This window comes from Sphaerodactylus townsendi, linkage group LG01, assembly GCF_021028975.2.
Source record: "Sphaerodactylus townsendi isolate TG3544 linkage group LG01, MPM_Stown_v2.3, whole genome shotgun sequence".
Taxonomy (NCBI): Eukaryota; Metazoa; Chordata; class Lepidosauria; order Squamata; family Sphaerodactylidae; genus Sphaerodactylus; species Sphaerodactylus townsendi.
In genome coordinates this window covers 113,511,274-113,529,651 of record NC_059425.1, presented here as the reverse complement: position 1 = coordinate 113,529,651, position 18,378 = coordinate 113,511,274, and the positions used below count along the sequence as shown (strand labels likewise).

General features: G+C 40.1%; 1 protein-coding gene across 2 annotated transcripts; it reads right to left on the bottom strand.

Moving 5' to 3' along the window:
- Window positions 1-1,221: 1,221 nt before the first annotated feature.
- HDDC2 (HD domain containing 2) lies at window positions 1,222-9,599 on the bottom strand. 2 transcript variants are annotated; one of them, XM_048491390.1, is made up of 6 exons: window positions 9,451-9,599; window positions 7,866-7,987; window positions 7,131-7,233; window positions 5,611-5,679; window positions 2,276-2,414; window positions 1,222-1,373 (listed from the first exon to the last, which is right to left on the bottom strand). In XM_048491390.1, the coding sequence occupies exons 1-6, from the start codon at window positions 9,532-9,534 to the stop codon at window positions 1,276-1,278; spliced, it is 615 nt and encodes a 204-aa protein (XP_048347347.1). In that variant the 5' UTR covers window positions 9,535-9,599; the 3' UTR covers window positions 1,222-1,275. The 2 variants fall into 2 exon arrangements, with proteins under 2 accessions (XP_048347347.1, XP_048347356.1); XM_048491399.1 differs by having other exon boundaries at window positions 9,490-9,592.
- Window positions 9,600-18,378: the final 8,779 nt, after the last annotated feature.

The following is an 18,378-nucleotide window of genomic DNA, read 5'->3' as shown; positions in this document are numbered from 1 at the left end:
CAGTTCTTCTAAGCTCTCAGCCCCACCTACCTCACAGGGTGTTTGTTGTGAGGGGGGAAGGGTATGGAGTTTATAAGCCCCTTTGAGTCTCCTACAGGAGAGAAAGGGGGGATATAAATCCAACTCATCTTCTAGGGACTGATTCATAAAAATAGTAATATATAAGCACTTGGTCACAAGTGGCAACACCTGTTTATCTACCCAAAAACCTTGAAGATGCAACTGATTCAGAATTTCTGTTCATCTTGTTTGTTGTTCACCGAGGATAGTCCTCACTGCTTCTTCTAGAAATAGCTCAAGAAGATTCTCAAATTGTATGGAACTTCTTGCCTTTGGTACACTTTTCAGTGTTGCTGAATTTAAGAACAGTTTTATGTGTCTGAGTAAAGGACCCAGCTGAATCTACACAGAGTAATTTCTTTTTTAAAAAATCACTGTCTCTTGCTTCAATACGGTCCTTTAACGTGCTGGGTTTCATGCTTTCTGCACAAAGGACATTAGTGCAGAGAATTCATTGAGGCTTTTCAGTGGATTTGTGGCTGATGCTTGTAAACCTGTGTTGTAAACTTGTTTTGTTCTTGAAAGTAGGACTTTTGAGTCTGGTTTCCTGGGTTCCAGAACATGTAATGTGCAAACTCATGTGTGCATATTCTTGAGATCATAACACAGCTATCATTACTACAAACAGGTTAGTAGTGCCCCTTCAAAGGACAGATGAATCTAGTTTAGTACATACTTTTTAACAAGTCCCATTCAAACCTGACTCTTCCTCTAGAAAAGTGGTTCCCAACCTACTAGAACGTACATGCATTCGGGGTACATGAAAAAAATGTAATGGGTTTGCTAAATTTGGAGTACAGTTTTAGGGAAAAGGGTTGCCAAGGGATACAGAAGTGAAAAGAAGGTTGGGAATCACTGCACTATAACAAGGCAATTGTTACCTGCCCAGTAGCATCCCTACCATTGGTCAAGCTGCCCACTGTTACCTGACCTATTTCCCATTGCAAGAAAGCTAATTCTGGCTCTTCCTGCAGATTATCACATCTTCATCCTTTATCTCCAAAAATCACTGCATATTTCACTTGATCCCTGATTTCAAAAAATGGGAACCTTGAGAAGAGTTTCCTAAAATCACAGTAGTGCACAGGAGATTGTCTGAGCTATAAACGTACCAGTTGCTTGTGCCACCTAAAGTCCAATGATTGAAACCAACACACAACACTGAGACCATGATTTTTTTATTTCAGGTAACAGCCAAAATATTCAAAAGGCTACTCAAGATGCAGGATCACTGTTTGATGCAGCTATTTTTGTATTTCTTTCTGTATTTATGGAAGACACAAGCTGGACTATTTCTGGGTGATTAAATTTTCCTGCAGATCAAGAGATCACAGTTAGTTAACATGCATTCTCATTTTGTTAGATACTAGGAAAATGGCAATAATACTTCTAAGTTCTTTTCAACACATACTTAACACACACCCCTTTTCATCCCATTAAATCACTGCAGCCTGTTCTATAAGACTCAGTGGAAGAAGAATGGGGTACAGTAAGATAGGAACTACTGCATGTCAGCTATCTACATGTTCAGTTCCGGAGGGAACTGGAAGAAAGATTGTGTTTTTGAATGAAGATAGACCCACAATTGCAGGGGGAAAATGTTAAACGCATTGCAGCAAATAGGTGTACCCAAGTATGGAATATGCAGACAGGTCAGTAGAGCCAATACTTGCAGATAATTCTAGAATGTATTAGCTGTGAGAGTCTGGTTCCCAAAAACAGATCAAATTCATTCCATGTGTAACCTCACTGGGGGTTCAAGTTCAGTTTTCCAAGAGCCAAATAGTTTTGTTTTCTTTAAACATAAATTGCCAAGTATGGGTTCAAATGAGACATGGGTAAGATGTTGCATTCAAGCTGCCTCCTCAATATTGTTTTCCTGACCTGAAACAGCCTTGAAGCACTGCTGTTTTTCCTATTCGGATGAATACACAGATACCCAGGCTCGGTGTTTACCATACTGGGTTAATATTACCTCCAGGGGGGGAGGGGGGGCTATGACAGATTGGAAGGTTTTAATACCACCTCCCTCCACAATCCCTATTTGACTTGGGTACATGAGATTTGAAGAAGAAAACAAAGCTGGGTACTCCCAACAACTCCAGCCATCATGTCTGGTGTGACCCATGTGGTACCCAAGCATAGCAGTTCTCCTTTCAGAACTTTTCTACCATTATACATCTAACCTGCAGTCAAAGTACTTTACTTTGCTTACCTGCAGTCGAATTGTAAAATTCCTGTAGTCTTCCCGGGTTGTTTTCTAATTCTTCATACTCAAAAGCTTGAAGTATCATCTCACATTGGTCTAGCTCTTTCACAAATCTTGCTTCAGCACTAGACTGGTATTCATATTCCTAAATGGAACGAGCATCATCAAAAATATTTAATTTACTAAGATGGAAGATCAACAGAACTTAGTTGTACAGAGGTGCAAACACCCTGTATCACTGATTATATAATTTCCATAGGAGGCAAGGTACATGCAAAAATTATTCTATACAAGTGAGAATCTACAAGGACCTCTGGAGGTAAAAGGCCTGACTTTGAGCCCTGTTTGTGTTTATGTGTTTTGAATATTTTTATATATTTGTATTTTAAGTGCTTTTTAATATTTGCTGCCTTGGGAACCTTGAATCATGGGGGTGGGGGGGAGACACATAGTAGTTGAATAAATATGTTCTGAAAATAAAGAATTGTTTATCATTAAAGCTAAAGATATTGCGGGAGGGAAGCAGGCTCAATGACACAAGCTCTGCTATTGCATGTATGAGACTTTTAAAATACATTGTATTTATCAGTAGAATGCATGTACTCTGTTTTTTACTATGTAGTTAGGTCCTAGTCTGGCAAGACTACTCTCCAGACAGTGTTTTTGCACAGGCTTGGTAAAGGGTTGCCTGGCAACAGGACAGGAAGTTCAAAAGAGAGCAACAGCAGCTGTTTTCCCCCCTGTGTGTGTGTGCGCGCGCGCACGCGTGTGCATGTGTGTGAGAGAGAGAGAGACTCTCTCTGTAGAAGGAGTTCTAGAAACGGGGTGTAACAAGGGTGGGGCAAGCCAAGGCATGTGCCCTGGGTACCACTTGACTAGGGCCGCTCTGGCTGCCCCTTTCCAAGGTGGCCACAGCAGTGAGGAGAGCTGAGCTCGGTGCTGCCTCTGCCTCTTCCTTTTCGGAGGTGTGCAAGAGCTGCCAGCCCCCAGGCCATCCCAGGAGGCAAGCTGGGCGCCACCCCCTCCTCCCCCTGAGAGGTGAACAAAAGCTGGCCTGGGCCATTCCAGGAGGCAAGCCAGGCACTGCCTCCTCCTTCTTCTAAAATGGGCATAAGTTCCATCTTGCCCTGCCCATGAGGCAAGAGACACCAGCTGCAGTGAGGTGAGCTGCAGTGAGATGTCGCCACCTCCTCCTTCAAGGAGGCATGCAAAACCCAGTCTGGGCTGGCCCAGGAGGTGAGAGACTTTGCCAGTGGTGAGGCACCTCCCACTTTTGGGAGGTGCATGTGAGCTAGCCTGGGTGGTGAGAGACTTTGTCGGTGTTGAGGTAAACTCCTACTTTTGGGGAGGGGGCATGAGAGGGAATGCCACATGTACTGTAAAAGCCCCCTTATCTGATGCTTGCTTGCAGCCTTTCAGAACTCCTAGTGAATACTCATTCCTTGTAAGGCGCTTTGGAAAATCCCCCTACTTTTTTCATTTACACATTTGTATTTTCTGGAATATCTCTGCATATACAACAGAGTGTGTGGCATCATTTTGCTGCCCTAGCACTCACTGCCCCATTAAGTTTGGTTTCTTTGGAGTTATGACGTGGAAGATGCAAATGTTCACCTGTATACCCACACTGCATATTATTATTATTATTATTATTATTATTATTATTATTATTATTATTATTATTATTATTATTATTATTATTATTTAGAAATTATTAAAGTATTATTAGAAAGGATAAATAAATAATATTAGGTGGATGGACTGCACCATGGTACTTGCTGCTGGTAAGTTTTTTTAAAAAATACAAAAATCCCAAAATTTTCTTACAGCATTTTAAAACAAATGACAATTATGAAAAATGTCCCTCCTAACAATTTCTTTAGTCTGAATTGCTATAGTTCTCATTAATCCCCTCACAAATCTCTAACACGTCCACATTCATTTTATTTTTATTAAAATATTTATATCCTGTTTCAAGGTGTCCAAAATTCATCTTATTTTTATTAAAATTTTATATCCTGGTTTATGGTGGCTTCCAATACTAGGTGAAAATCTTTTCTGTGAAAACCAAAAATAGAATAGCCAAACCCTCATCTCGCCCCATCCCTCTCTTAAAAGATCCCTGCCATTCCACCCCCCTCCAAAGCCCTGGAATAATTTACAACCATATCCTACAGTGTTATAAACAGATCTGTTTAGAATATCAAGTGAATAGAAGAATCCATTCATTTAACAGATGATTACTACAAAACATAGGATCCCAGTTCTTGCTACTGTTATTTAAAAAACACCAAAAGTTGTTTTTTGATCGCCATAATAAAAGTAGCAAGCAGAGATGGGGTAATTTCTACAACAATGTTTTTTAAAAGTAAGTAGACCTCATACACAACTGGTAGATATCCTTAAATATGTATATACAGTTATTCTAATCTCTTTTAATTTAATTGTTAGTTCCCTCAGTATGTTAGGTCCTTGCAACAGTGCAGAATTATACTTTTAGATTTACAAACATGAGAATTATATCTGAAGACCAAACCCATAACCTTATTGAACAGACAAGGATGAGGGGTAGTAAGTGTCCAATATCTTTGAAGCCTTAAACTGTTTTCAGATGTTGAGCTATTTTGTGAGCAATAAATATTTTTGTGAGCAATAAATATTTTTCAGAGTAGATTTTCTTGTTTACTCAAACCAAGAGTCAAGAATAAATGTAAAGGTATTTCAGAGATGCTTTGATAGTTATCTTTAAAAAATGGATGTCTGGAGTTGGGGAGGGTGCAATTTAGTTCTGGCACCAGTTGCTGTAGCTATGCCATTGTCCAGACAGGACAGTCTATGGAACAGTAAGAAAGGCAACTGGCAGAAGAAGGACAGCTTGCCATCTTCTGGTGTCAGCTTTCTGTTTTCCAGTGTCTCCAGCTGCTGTGAGGAAAATGTGCTACTTAGAGCTTGTAAATCCAGACCTGCCTGGATTTCATGATTTAGAGCTTACAGAATTAACTTCTCCTCTCACCTTGGATTTGGGACTTTTCTTGTTTTATTATCAACATTTGTTTTCTCCATGTTTCAATAAAACCTGTAGCTATTTAAACAACACTTCATGCTTCGAATGGGGCTTCCATAAATCTGCAACCACCGGTGTAGCCCTTTTAAAGGTAGATGGGTTACATAAGTCATCATTAGAGTCTAGGTAGCTCAGTAGCTCCTTTCCCATTTGGAAACTACAGTCTAAGGTAGAAAGTTATACTTCCATAATCAACATTCAATAGACAAAAGCACAAATATGGCTTTAGAATAGTAACTGTTAATAGTTAAGTGCATTACGGATGTTTAAACCTTACCTCCCAAAGTTCATAAATTTCTTTCCTTAAGTCTTCTGAAAGTAATTGGGTCAAACGTTTCATAGCATCCTGAAAAACAGAATCCTGCATTTTGTTCAGTGTTAAAATATATTTGAGTTTCTGCTTTGGAGGAAATTAACTTCTCTCTAGCACCTGGATATTTAGAACTAGCAGGATCTCCCAGATTATCCTGGCAGACATAGTAAAAATATTAACATTCACAGAGAATGTCTCATTAAAAGACTTATCCCCAGTGACAGGATAATAATCAGAGGAAGCAGAAAATTATACAAGGTGCTAGCCAGTTACTAATTCCTATAATAAAATGTAGGAGTTAAGGCAGATACCAGCTAGTGAAATGAATTGGTACTGCAAGGCATTACTACAAGGAATTCACTTTCATATTGCAAGGCATCAGACTCTTAACATAGGTTCTAAATGTAGAATATAACTGTGACCTCTAGTGGCCACTGTAATAGATAAAAAGCAGGCAGTTCTGTTGGCCCACAGCAAACTTCAGAAACAAAAAGATATATAATAACATAAAGGCCAGCCAAAATAGCATACAGTATATAATGCAAGCTTTTGAGTTCTCCAAATTCTTTATTAGGCTGGATGTTAAAAAATCAGAGAATGAAACTGGCAAATTTCATGAGATAAAGGCCAGACAGCTATCCAGCCAAAGCCAGTACCAGTCACTTCTGGCCACAGGTGCCACCTGCTCATCCAGCAGCAGGCCCAGGAGCACCCCCAAGCTATGCACCTGTTCCTTCAGGCCACCCAGAACATGGGACACCTTCAATCCTAGTTCTGGCATTCCTCTCACTAACAGCACTTGTTCCTGTCTTGTCAGGAATAGGTTTGAGTGTATTAGTTCACATTTACCCCAAAACTTCCTCCAGGCAGCAGTTCAGGATCCCCAAGAAATGCAAGATAAAGCCATGTCATCCATGTATTGGTGACAGGTCAGCCCAAATCTCTACATGATCTCATTTCATGTAGACAGTGAAAAACATGGAATACAAGATGGAGTCTTGCAGGACTACTCAGGGCAGGAAGAGCAAGGGTTATACAAACCATATGCCAAGGAGACAATGTTTGTGTGTGTCCTGGGAGGCATGCATGCTTTCACCTAACAGTGTGCATCCCACAATCAAGTTTCCTGACTTCATGAAGGTCTGTCTACACACTTATACCTGTAAGAATCCAGGACCTCTCTATATATCCCATTGAATGAATATAAACAAGTTGGAAGTGGAGTGTGTCACCAAAACAATGTTCCCCCCCATACATAAATGCATGTAATTTTTTTCAGAATGGTGCCTAGAAGAGGCTCATGGCACGTAGATACAAGTGATCTTAAATTAAAGTCTGTTCTTCTCAGGCTGGAAAAAAGGGTCTATCAGAATGCCTAAAACAATTGAAATACGAGTTAAACTATTTGAACATTTTATCAGACCTTCCGTTATTTCTTTCACAAATTCTGTACATTAATACACACTCTATGACACCAGACCAACCTCTTCTCGCCTATGTTTCTCGGCTTTAGTAACGTTATCAGCAGGAGCGATGTCACCAACGATGCACTCAGCCATATCATGAACTAAAGCCAGGCGTATACATCTGGGATGAACACAAGAATTCAAGAATTAGACTCTGTCTCATATTTCTATCGGTTCATTACATCAAACTTCATTCACCTTATATTTTTAACAACCTCTGCAAAAATATTCTACACTGATATACCTTTTAAAACAATTTCTGGAATTCTGGAAGGCTGAGCAAGAGCATTAACATCTCTCTACATTAGTAATCTTTGAAGGAGCTAAAACAACAGACTAGAACTAGATACTGGTCTGTAGGACTACGCTGCCATCTGTGAAAACATATTACAGTTTTCAAAACTTCACACATTAAATCACATGTCAAACATTAAGTGACTTTAGTGACTCAGAATGATAACTCTTTCATGGGGTACTGCAATAAGGCCACCATCAAATTAAAATTTAGTTCAAATTTCTCTTCTACTTGCAGGGTTTGGAAAAAATACAATTCTGATGCTTCAGTATTACATAGAACACTTGTAAGCAAGTCCCACTGAAATTAACCAAACAAGTTAGTTGTGCATAACATAAGTCCTTTTGACTTAACAGGACATAGGCACAACTCTCTTTTTTAGAATTAAGGTCATTATCTGCAGTTCTGCATACTGACCAAGAGATATGTACAATGACAGAAGTTCTTAGTATACTCACCTATCTTTATTAAGTGTTTTATCTTCAGTTACCAAAGCCATGACTGCCATCCTGTACATATGATCTGAGACACTCTCTGGATTTGCTATTTTTCTATATACCCAGCCTGTCCGTGGTACTCTCTAGTTGAAAACAGGTTGAGCAACACCATCAAGAATTTGCCACTATTCATATTCAGTATACACCTCATTGTCATGTCATATCTTACCTTTAAAATGATCTATATTTGCTGCTTAAAGGTTGTTAAAAGAACTTTCACTGAAGCCACAACAAGAGTCCCTATTAGTAATAATATATGAACAACAAGAAATAGCAGCAGTATTCTGGGGGTACTTTGGCCACATTAGCAAAACCATTTATTTTGTTGCTCCAGTCAGAAAATGATGTTATTTTCCAAATTGTCCAAGAGAACTTTAACAAGGCTATTTAACTCAATAGCTCAGTTGCAGTCTTATTTTCCCCAAAGTATACAAGGAGTATACAAGGAGTCATCCCTTGTATACTCCTGGCATGCTTAATTCTCATTCTTTTGGTCTCAGCTGAATATCCACCAGTTATTTTATGGTGAAAAGCGAGTTATGCTTACTCAGAATTAAGCCCCACTGCTACATGACTAATTCCCAGGTTAGAGTAGGCTGACCTGCAGCCTCACCTGCTGCTAGGACTGTCATGTGGCATCCCTGTTGGGCCGCCATAATTCCCTTTGCACAGCGGCATACCGCTAATAGGGACATGGGTTACCCAGCACACGCTGTCTGGTCACGTGGGGGGCGCCCGGGGAAATGGATTACCCCCTGTCCACATTAGCGGTACACCACTGCCCACTTCCCCCCTTCTCCGAGTGGGCTGCGAGGGAAGGGAAGCGGCGAAGCACTCCTCCACCTGCTTCCCTTTTTCTCCGAGCGGGCTGCCCGCTCAGAGGGAAGGGAAGGGCGAAGGTGCCCATCCAGCAGCTTCCCTTCTTCTCCAAGTGGGGTTCCCGTTCAGAGGGAAGGGACGCACAGAAGGCCAGCCGGCTTCCCTTCCGGCCCCTCTCGAGCCCCCAGTGTATGGACGGGGAGCCTGCCGGTTTCTCTTGCCGTCCTTGCACTAGCGGTGTGAGAACTTGCGTGCAAGGGGAAAGCCAGCCGGCTTACCTTCCCACCCATCTCGCCCCGCCGGTCCTGTGCTGCTGGGCAAAGAAGAGGGGCTGGCTGCAGCGCAGACGGTTTCTCTTTCCTGCCCAGCAGCCCTGCCAGAGAGAATCACCCGCTGGCTCAGGTAAGTGGGAGGGTGAAGAGGTGGGTGCGGAGCTCCGTGGCTCGCGCACCACCATGCCAGCTGTGCTGCTTGGGGGTGCGCCCGGAGGGGTTTTTTTCACCGGGCGCCATATGGCCCCCATACGCCTCTGCCTTTGCATCAGCTTCTCCTCCCCGATATAACCCTCCTTTCCGCTTTACCACAAGAAAACATCCCGGACTGGCCAGAAAAGTGTTTCTATCCAGAATCAGGTGTGAGCTTAACAAAAGCGACTTGCTACGAAGATGCCCAGTTGCTAAAGAGACTGGACAATAAGAATCGTGGGCGCTTCATAAATAAGACAAACCTGTCTCAGTCCGAGTTCCCTAGGGCCGCCTAGGCTCACCTTCAGTTGCCCTACTAGCCTCATAAACTGTAACAAGCTTCCCATATTTCCCACAAGACACGCGCTGGGGTTTCAAAATGCAGAACCACCTCCGTCCTTTATGCGGAAGAGGAAACGACATCACTTCGCGTCAGGAAGCTCCTCCGCGAAGCTGATTGGCTGGGATTCAGGAGTTGGACCTATAATCACAAGTCTGTCAAAATTGTCGCAATGTTCACAGGGGGCTTGAAATCTGCATGAGATTGGACGTCTAAGACGTCTTCGTCAGTTTAAGGAGCAAAATGAGCAATACCAGTTTCTGTTAACGCTCCCCCCCCCCCTTGAATTTGATCAGCTTTGTTTTGCCTGCCTGATTAAAACAAGGAATTTTTGCTGGAATGAATTAGCCACGGTTATAAATTAGAACTCTTTAACCGAATGTGCACTGAAGAGGATGCTACTTAATAGCTTGATTGGTTGTAATGAAGGCGGGAATGCAAACATCTGGTATCTCAAAGCTAAACACAAAGCGCAAATGCTGTGGTTTGGAATCCTACATGCATCTTCGGTGGAGCATACATTCAGTTGAGCACAATGAGATGTACTGCAAGTTGATTTGCAATGTGTGTGTGTATATGTATATGCGGAAGAGTCATTATGACCTGTAGGGTTTTCAAGGTGAGGACATTTGCAAGTGTTTTGCTGTTGCCTGGCTTCATGTGGGCTGAGAGAATTTGGAGAGTACTATGACTGGCCCAAGGTCACCCAGCAGGCTTTATGCAGAGGCAAGGACGTTGGTAAGGGGGGGGGTGGTTCCTCGGGTTCAGACCCCCCCATTGCATGTCTGAAGCTCCGCCCCCTCGTTTGTGGGTTTTTGTATTTGTAAAGCGTTTTTTCAGTTTTTGGCCTGCAGGAGGCTCAGTCTTTAGACTCGCGGGACCAGAGTTTCAGGCTATTGTCAGGTGACACTTTTGATGATACCAGCCAAGTTTGGTGAAGTTTGGTTCAGGGGGTCCAAAGTTATGGACCCCCAAAAGGGGTGCCCCATCCCCCATTGTTTCCAATGGGAGCTAATAGCAGATGGGTCTACCCATTTGAGGGTCCATATCTTTGGACCCCCTGAATCAAACTTCACTAAACCTAGGTGGTATCATCAGGATAGTCTGCTGCTGATACCACCCCAGTTTGGTGAAGGTTGGTCCAGGGGGTACAAAGTTATGGATTCCCAAAGCAGGTGCCTCCATCCCCCATTGTTTCCAATGGAAGCTAATAGGAGATGGGGGCTACACCTTTGAGAGTCCATATTTTTGGACCCCGAACCAAACTTCACCAAACCTGGGTGGTATCATCAGGAGAGTCTCCCAAAGATACCCTGAAAGTTTGGTGCTGCTAGCTTAACAATTGTACCCCTGACAGCAGGCACCCCCCAAATTTTCCCAGATTCTCTTTTTAAATCCATCCCCTTCGGCATGGATTTAAAGGGAGAATCTGAGGTCCAACCCAAAACAGCATCACTTTCAATATTGTTTTATCTGGGGACCTCGGATTCTCCCTTTAAGGTGGATTTAAAAGGAGAGTCTGGGCTCCCTAATTTAAACACCATTGAAAGTGATGCCGTTTGGGGGTGGATTCCAGCATCACAGCAGTCGCCCATGGGGGGAGGGGTGTGCAAACCTCACATTTTGCACTAAGCTCAATTTTTCCTAGCTACCCCTCTGCCTGGAGGGGAGAGAGAAGGGACTGCCGGCTGCCAGCTGGGAGCCCAGTTGGTGGGGGAGGCGGGGTGGGTGAGTCAAGGGAGTCTGCCATCCCTTATCTCGGAGAGCTGCTTTTATAAGCATTTAGGCTGGGGGTGGGGCTTGGGGAGGCATGGCCACACCCCCAGAGGCAGGTGGGGGCATGGCCTCACCCCGAACCCCCCCCCCATAAAAAATCTATACCTATGTCACTGTGCAGAGGAGTGGGGAATTGAACACGGTTCCTCAGATCAGAGTCTGCCAATCATAGTAATGACTACTGGCGAATTATTTTACTTTAAAGTTGACAATGAGGAAATAACAGCCCAATTGAAAGCCCGAGACAGCTGGGGACAATACTGCTGCTACACACCCTGCTGCCTCCAGAGGGCCATGCCATGCTGGCTCTCAATTTGCAAGGAAGCATTATAATTTCAGTTTCTTTAGGTCACTACGTAACTATGATGAAGTAATCTGAAAAATTGGTACACTGTTTTAAAAAATAAATGTTGTCAAATGATTCAACGTAATTAGCAATGTGAGGAATTTGTAAAAACAGAGGTGGAATAATTCCCTAGTAGTAATTACTTTTGTCCTCTTCATGTTCAGCTATAATTCTGCTTTGGCATGTAATGATTTAGTAGCCATTTCAAGGCTTTGCTGTTTTGTGCCAGTAACGTGGTATCATTTGTGTATGTTAAATTGTAATGCTCCTTCCACCAATTGGTTATTGTGGGTTTTCTGGGCTGTGTGGCCGTGTTCTAGTAGTTTTTGTTCCTAAAGCTTTGACCACATTTATGGTTGGCATCTTCAGAGGCATGTCATGGTGAGATGTGCTTCTCTCGGTGATTCCTTTCACCAGTTTTTATTTCTCCTTCATCTAAATCGAATCCATGTTTTCTTGTTATATGAATATAGATTGAAGTGACCTGGAAATAAAATGCGTTATTGTTCTTTACCACTTGGAAACCATTCTGTTACACCATGTTCTGTCCTAATAGTTTCATCTTGTCCATTAAGACAATCAGATGTTATGATGCACCCACTTCTTTTAAAACCAGCCATAGGTTTTCATGATCCATACAATCAATGTTTTGCCATAATCCTATGAAACACATGCTTATTTTTTTTCTGAAGTACCCTTGTGTGTTCCAGGAACCAATGTAAATTTGCAGTAGGATCTCTAGTACCCCTTCCTTTTCTGAATCTGGCTTGAACATTTGGCATTTTTTATTCCAGATGTAGTAGCAGTCTATGCTGGCGGGGCGGGGTGGGGTGGGGCTGGTGTGCTGCCATAGCAACACACAGCACTAAGGAGGCTCAAAGCCAAAGCTGGGCTGACAGCAGTTTAGCCAGTAATAATTCCAAAGATACCAAGTCCATGGTAGAGTCCAGGGCAATGTCGATCAAGTCAGGAGTCAAAAGCCAGGAATGCATCCAGCAACAAGGAGAATCCAAGAATCAAGGTCAAGAAGCCAGTCTTTGGTCAGTCAGGGTCTGGAGACAACAGTGGCATGAAGGCAAGGTCAGGAAGAACACGCTTTGCAGCCACAACTGCAGTTCCTGCTAGGGCCTTTTATTCCTCAGAGCTACTTGCTTGTGACTGCAGAATATGAATCCTACAATATTGTTTATAAATATTTATAAATATTTGATGCTGATTAATGAATTTGATATGCAGGGTTTCAGTAATGAATGGAAAAGATCACCCTATTTTGCACATTTTACCCATCCAGTTGATACATGCTTTCTCTATGGATCTTAAGTTGTAACTTATTCAGTAAAAAATTATGTTTAGGGTATAATGTACACCACAGTGTCTAACTGTTGCATTATACCTCACAGGTCACATCCCTTAAACATATGCTTCACGTGTGTCCAGTCATTTGAGGGGTTTCTTTGAGGGGGGGAGAGAGGTTATTCATATCAATTACTTGCTGGATTTTGAGAGTCTTCCCCCTTCCTTTTAAAAATAAATAAAACTGTTGTATTACTAATGGTTACACATTATCTTACCGACATATTTAAATCAGGCATATTTATAGGCATATTTATATCAGGAGTCAAGATGGTAACATCCAAGACACTGGCAATAAAATCCAGTTTAAGCCAACTGTTTACTGTTATGTGATTAGGCAATTCTCTTTCATTATGGCAGATGGTGCTGTTTGCTAATATATCTCTTGTTAATTGGCCCCTTTAATGCTTTTACTAACCAGGCTATTGAATGTGGTTGTAGGCAGACCAGTAGGTCCAAAACAAAAGCCAAGAACAAAATGTTATATTAGTTAGGATAAAATTGATATCATACTACTGTCTGCTAAAATGTTGAGCTCCAATGCAGTGTAAGGATCAACAAAATTAGTAACTCAGCTAGTATATTTAATTTGATATTTGTTTTTTTATTTTTGCACATTATCAGTATTCTTACAAACTGAAGCCACATATGTAAACTATTATGTAAGAGTTGCACAATGTACGGTGATATACTATGATTGGGATTGAATACTGTATTGTGGAATTTGAGGCATAGTTTACATCCTCATACTAATTCAGCAAAACTGCAGGAAATGCTTCTTAAATGATGCACTCCATGCGTATGAATAAGATGATCTCTTTTAGTTGGAATACTGTCCTAAAATTTTAGCAAGAGAGGTTTAGGTTTATGGTTTTCATCTTTCCCTCGTAAATAGCAAGTTAGCAGTTTTCTTCTTTCAAAACTGCGATCATGAAATGTTTTAAGAGCCTAGATCTGGGCTAAAATGAAGCTTCCTACAATCCAGACATTCCTATAACTCTGAAGAATGTCCATTCTCTTTTGTGAAGTTTTATGATTATTCTTATACCACTGTTTTCTGGTGAAAACAATGATCAATTCAGAATTCAAATGACAAATCACTAACCACACCTCCACCCCAAATGAATACATTTTCTAATTTTTTTTTAATTTTTTAGGCCCTTTGCAAATCTCTGAACTTTTGTCACCTTATTTCTTGGGATAAGAAGTTTGTAGCCAGACAGATTTATGACCAGCCCTTTCATTCCAGGCCATGTATGCAATAACCTCAAAAAGCAACAAGCATCTCTGTTCTGATTTGAATTAGAATTTGTTGACAGTTTTATCACAAATACCCAAAACCAAGGTTATGCTTAGCAATTTTTAAAAAGTGGTTTCATTTGGTGTTGCCAACCCTTTCAGAATATTAAATGTTTTGAAAAGGCAAATAATTTTTTTCATAGCAGATCAAATAATGCTAAGCAGGCAGTGCTCTAATCCATCTATTCAGCTTGTCTCTTCAAATTAGGAAGGGCTTTCTTATGCAGAATTCACAGGATTTGAAAGTGTTTTCCCCTTAAAACTGCTACTGATTGCCTTCTCCTTATACCCTTTCTCTTTTTCGTTCTGGAGGTCATTTTAATTCAGTTCCTCAGCCTCTTGATAATAAAAGAATGTAAACCTCACCTCTTCTGTACAGTACAAAAAGTTGTAATTTTTTATTGTTCAAAGGAAAAGAAATCACTCAGTATTGAACAGCAGCCGTTTTGCATTTCTTTCTTTGGAGACTTGCTGGAAAATTACAGCTGTAACGCATTTCTTGAGACCCCTTCCTTCTTTCCCAGTGTTGCCACACAGTGGTGGTTTGGAATTTTTCCTTTCCTCTGCTTCTTTGAGCTTCATTCCCTAATTCATAAGTATTGTCCTCAGGCAGTTTATTTGTCACTGGCAATGCCGGAGGAGCTAATGATCACACACAACCTACTAATAGCATTTTCTCAAATCTGAAACTTGTTAGGTTAGCAGAATTGAAATGATCCATTGAAGGGGCAATATATGAGCCAAACTGGTTAGCCACAAAAATTAAAGCCTGCACTGGGATAAATTTGATTTGGTGTCCTACTGGGAGAAATTTGATTTGGGATCCCCATTTTTATTGCCTCTGATGCCTTGGTCAAAAAACCTGATACAGAAATTTAACAGGCAAAGTTTTTCTCATTGTCTGTAACATTTCTATGTCTCATGTTTCTAGAGGACAGAGCCAGTAAATAATGTTGCAAACCTACTTTGAGTCAATAATGTAGACAATCATAAATAGCATACTACACTTGGAAGTAGTTAGATCTGGGATTAAACCAACTAAAACATTTTTAATGTAGTCATAGAAATAGATCCACATAGTATTTTTCTAAACTTCTTTCTTGGTATATTTTTGTAGAATTCTTGTACCTTTGTATCATCCTGATATTAGGATATTTATGCATCATGTTTCTTCCTGAAGGAACGCAAAGCGGTTTACAACAATAAAATACGATCAAATTACAATTTAATATATTTACAAACAGATCAACGAGTATGTTTTGGGCTGCTTCTAAGTCCAGTGGACTAGTTTGTCCAAGGCTGCAGGGCATGACTCCCCTTCTGTTTAGCCCAAGGGTTTGTGCCTCTAGCCACACCCAACCTTTATACCTGCAGACTGAAAACAAGAAGCGCAAGACAAAACACAGGTTTAGATTATATACTTGATAGCAGTGTCCCTCCTAATCTGCCATTCCTGCTCTGGGAATTTGGAAAGTGCTTCCCTCCATTTCCAAACTTCACGTTACCCTGAAGCTCTAGTCTAGAAGCTTTCTAGGTTGTGTTCCAGATGCCCCTAACCTTAGGATCTTCTCAGTTTCCTAGAGTCTTTGAAAGCTGTTATACAGATTCACTGAACTCTTGTTTGGAACTCTAAGGTTTGGAAAATACTGGCAAATGTAGCAAAAGTTTTATTTTTGTTTAAATATTTGATATAGGATGTATGCTATTTGAAACTCATAGAAATAGATTTAGACCTAATCCCTGGACTGGTCAATTTATTCTGTTCAAGATGTTGAAAGCTCTCACCTACTGCAGAATTTGAGGGACATGCCAGTCCAATCTTAAACTGAGATGTGGGCTCTTTTGGAAAGGGCAAATTTGAACGCTTGAAGCACACATACCAGTTCTTTTCCCTATGATTTATTAAGAGCTGTGTGTTTTATTCATTGTGTTTTTCTAATATAAATTTTCATTCATACCATCAAATTTTACAACTTTAACAAGAAAAGGAAAAAGTACACAATAAGTAACAAAAAATTTATTAATTCTAGGAGTTTTAATTGAATACAATTAGTTATACTACTACATTCAGACTGAATCTCATCAATAGTCTCATTTTTTTGAAGTGCTGTAAATTCTATCATTAAATAAACCTCTTTTACTTTAAAAATCCACTTATTAATTTCTATAGGCTCTTTTGATTTCCAGTGCTGTGCAAACATTAAACTTCTGGGAGAAACCAAATTCAAGAATTGACTGGACTTCCTTTGAAATTCCAGGAACATAGTTCAATGCCATTCATTCTGCAGTATTTTACAACCCTTTCTAAACTAGGACTGATCAAAACTGCTATGTGCTTCCAAAACATTACAGCCTTCAGCCCAAACCAGTACATATAAACAAAATCAGTGGATTCCTCATTACAATACCTATGTCTGAACATGTTATATACTTTAGCAGTTAGTTTCAGAGTTAAATAAAGCTGGTGTACCTTCTTGCATAGATCTACTCTAAAATTTAGATAGACCAAGAACCTTAATCCTACCATGAATATAAATTCCCATTCATCTATTTAGATTGTATTGTAAAGCTAGATTCCAGTTTTGCTCAAATTTTGGTATCTCCATTAGTTTTTGACTGATCATTTGTGTATACATCAGAAAATAAGTATTTTGAATGTTGAATCATATTTCAAAACCAGTTGTTAGTCTTATGTTTTTGCTATTGTGAGTTAACCTTATTAAATAGCTCCTCATTTGACTGTAACCATCCCAAAGTATCTAACCATTACTATTCCTATAAACAGATTCATTAGAAATGGCACTGCCAGAGATTATTGAAGTGTTTTAAGAATCTAATTTATATAATTCCCATTTAAACAATGATAACAATTTCAAATTTTAAAGGAAATCTGATGCTACTGATGCTAAGGGTAAAATCACCAGAAACAATCTCTTCTTATATCTGTCCAAATTAACAAGAGTTGGATTTCTACTCCGCTTTTCTCTACTGTAAAGAGTCTCAAACAGGCTTGCAATCTCCTTTCCTTCTCTTCCCCACAATGGACACCTTGTGAAGTAGGTGGGACTGAGGCAGATTCCAAATGGGCCAAAAACAGTGCTATGAAAACGGTGTAAACCCTTTTAACACTGTTTTAAACCATTTTTCACTGTTTTCACACTGCTGTTTTTGGCCCCTGCGGAATCCACCTGAAAGACTTCTGAGAGAACTTTGACTAGCCCAAGGTCACCCAGCAGGCTTTATGAGTAGAAGAAAGAAAATAAAACCAGTTCACCACATTAAATCCACCATTCATGAGGAGAAGTGGGAAATCCGGTTCCCCAGATTTAAGTCCATCACGCTTAACCACTTCTGGCTCTCTATTAAAATGTTATCAATTATTGGATTCACCTTAATATACTCTTTTTCTTATTTTTTGGAGTGACCCATAAAAAAGTTCTTAATGGCATTTCATTTTGCTTGACAACTAACGTATTCATGCTGATAGTGAGGATGACTTTGCTGTGTCATGATATGGCTGTATATTTGAATACTGAGCCCCCATCAGGCCACTTGGACTGGGTTAAATGCAATTTAATCTTAGCACTTTTAGCCCTCCAAGTAAAATTATTAATATTTTTGCCGTTCCTTTATCAAGGTATTCAATATAAAGTAGGCTAATTTGGGAAATATAATTTTAATAGCATTAATCCATTTTAACATAGAAAGACTGATTTTTTTCCAAATACAAAACTTTTGTTTAAGGTCAGCAATCACTGAGTTAAAATTATCATCACTCATTATTGAGGTACGTTGTCTGATCTTTACACCTAAATAAGAAACATAACTATTTACAATTTTCATCTTTTTTTAATCAGTCTGAAGAACGATTAAACAGCATTATCATGGTTTGGTCAGCATTAATCTTATTACCTGAAACTTCTGAAAATTGATCAAATATAAAACTTTACTGACTACTAGATTTCTGGGTCTCTGTTAAGAAAATTACTATATCATCTGCAAATAAATTTATTTTATACTTAGAAGTTCCTATTTTCAAACCAGAAACTCAATCCAGATCTTGTATCGCTATTGCTA

Excerpts from the sequence above, each read along its gene's own strand:
- HDDC2 (XM_048491390.1), bottom strand. The coding sequence starts at position 9,534 with ATGGGAAGCTTGTTACAGTTTATGAGGCTAGTAGGGCAACTGAAGGTG. Across the intron at positions 7,234-7,865 it reads AAAACACTTAATAAAGATAG|ATGTATACGCCTGGCTTTAG; the intron begins GTGAGTATACTA and ends TGTTCATCCCAG. Across the intron at positions 2,415-5,610 it reads AAATTTATGAACTTTGGGAG|GAATATGAATACCAGTCTAG; the intron begins GTAAGGTTTAAA and ends CGTTCCATTTAG.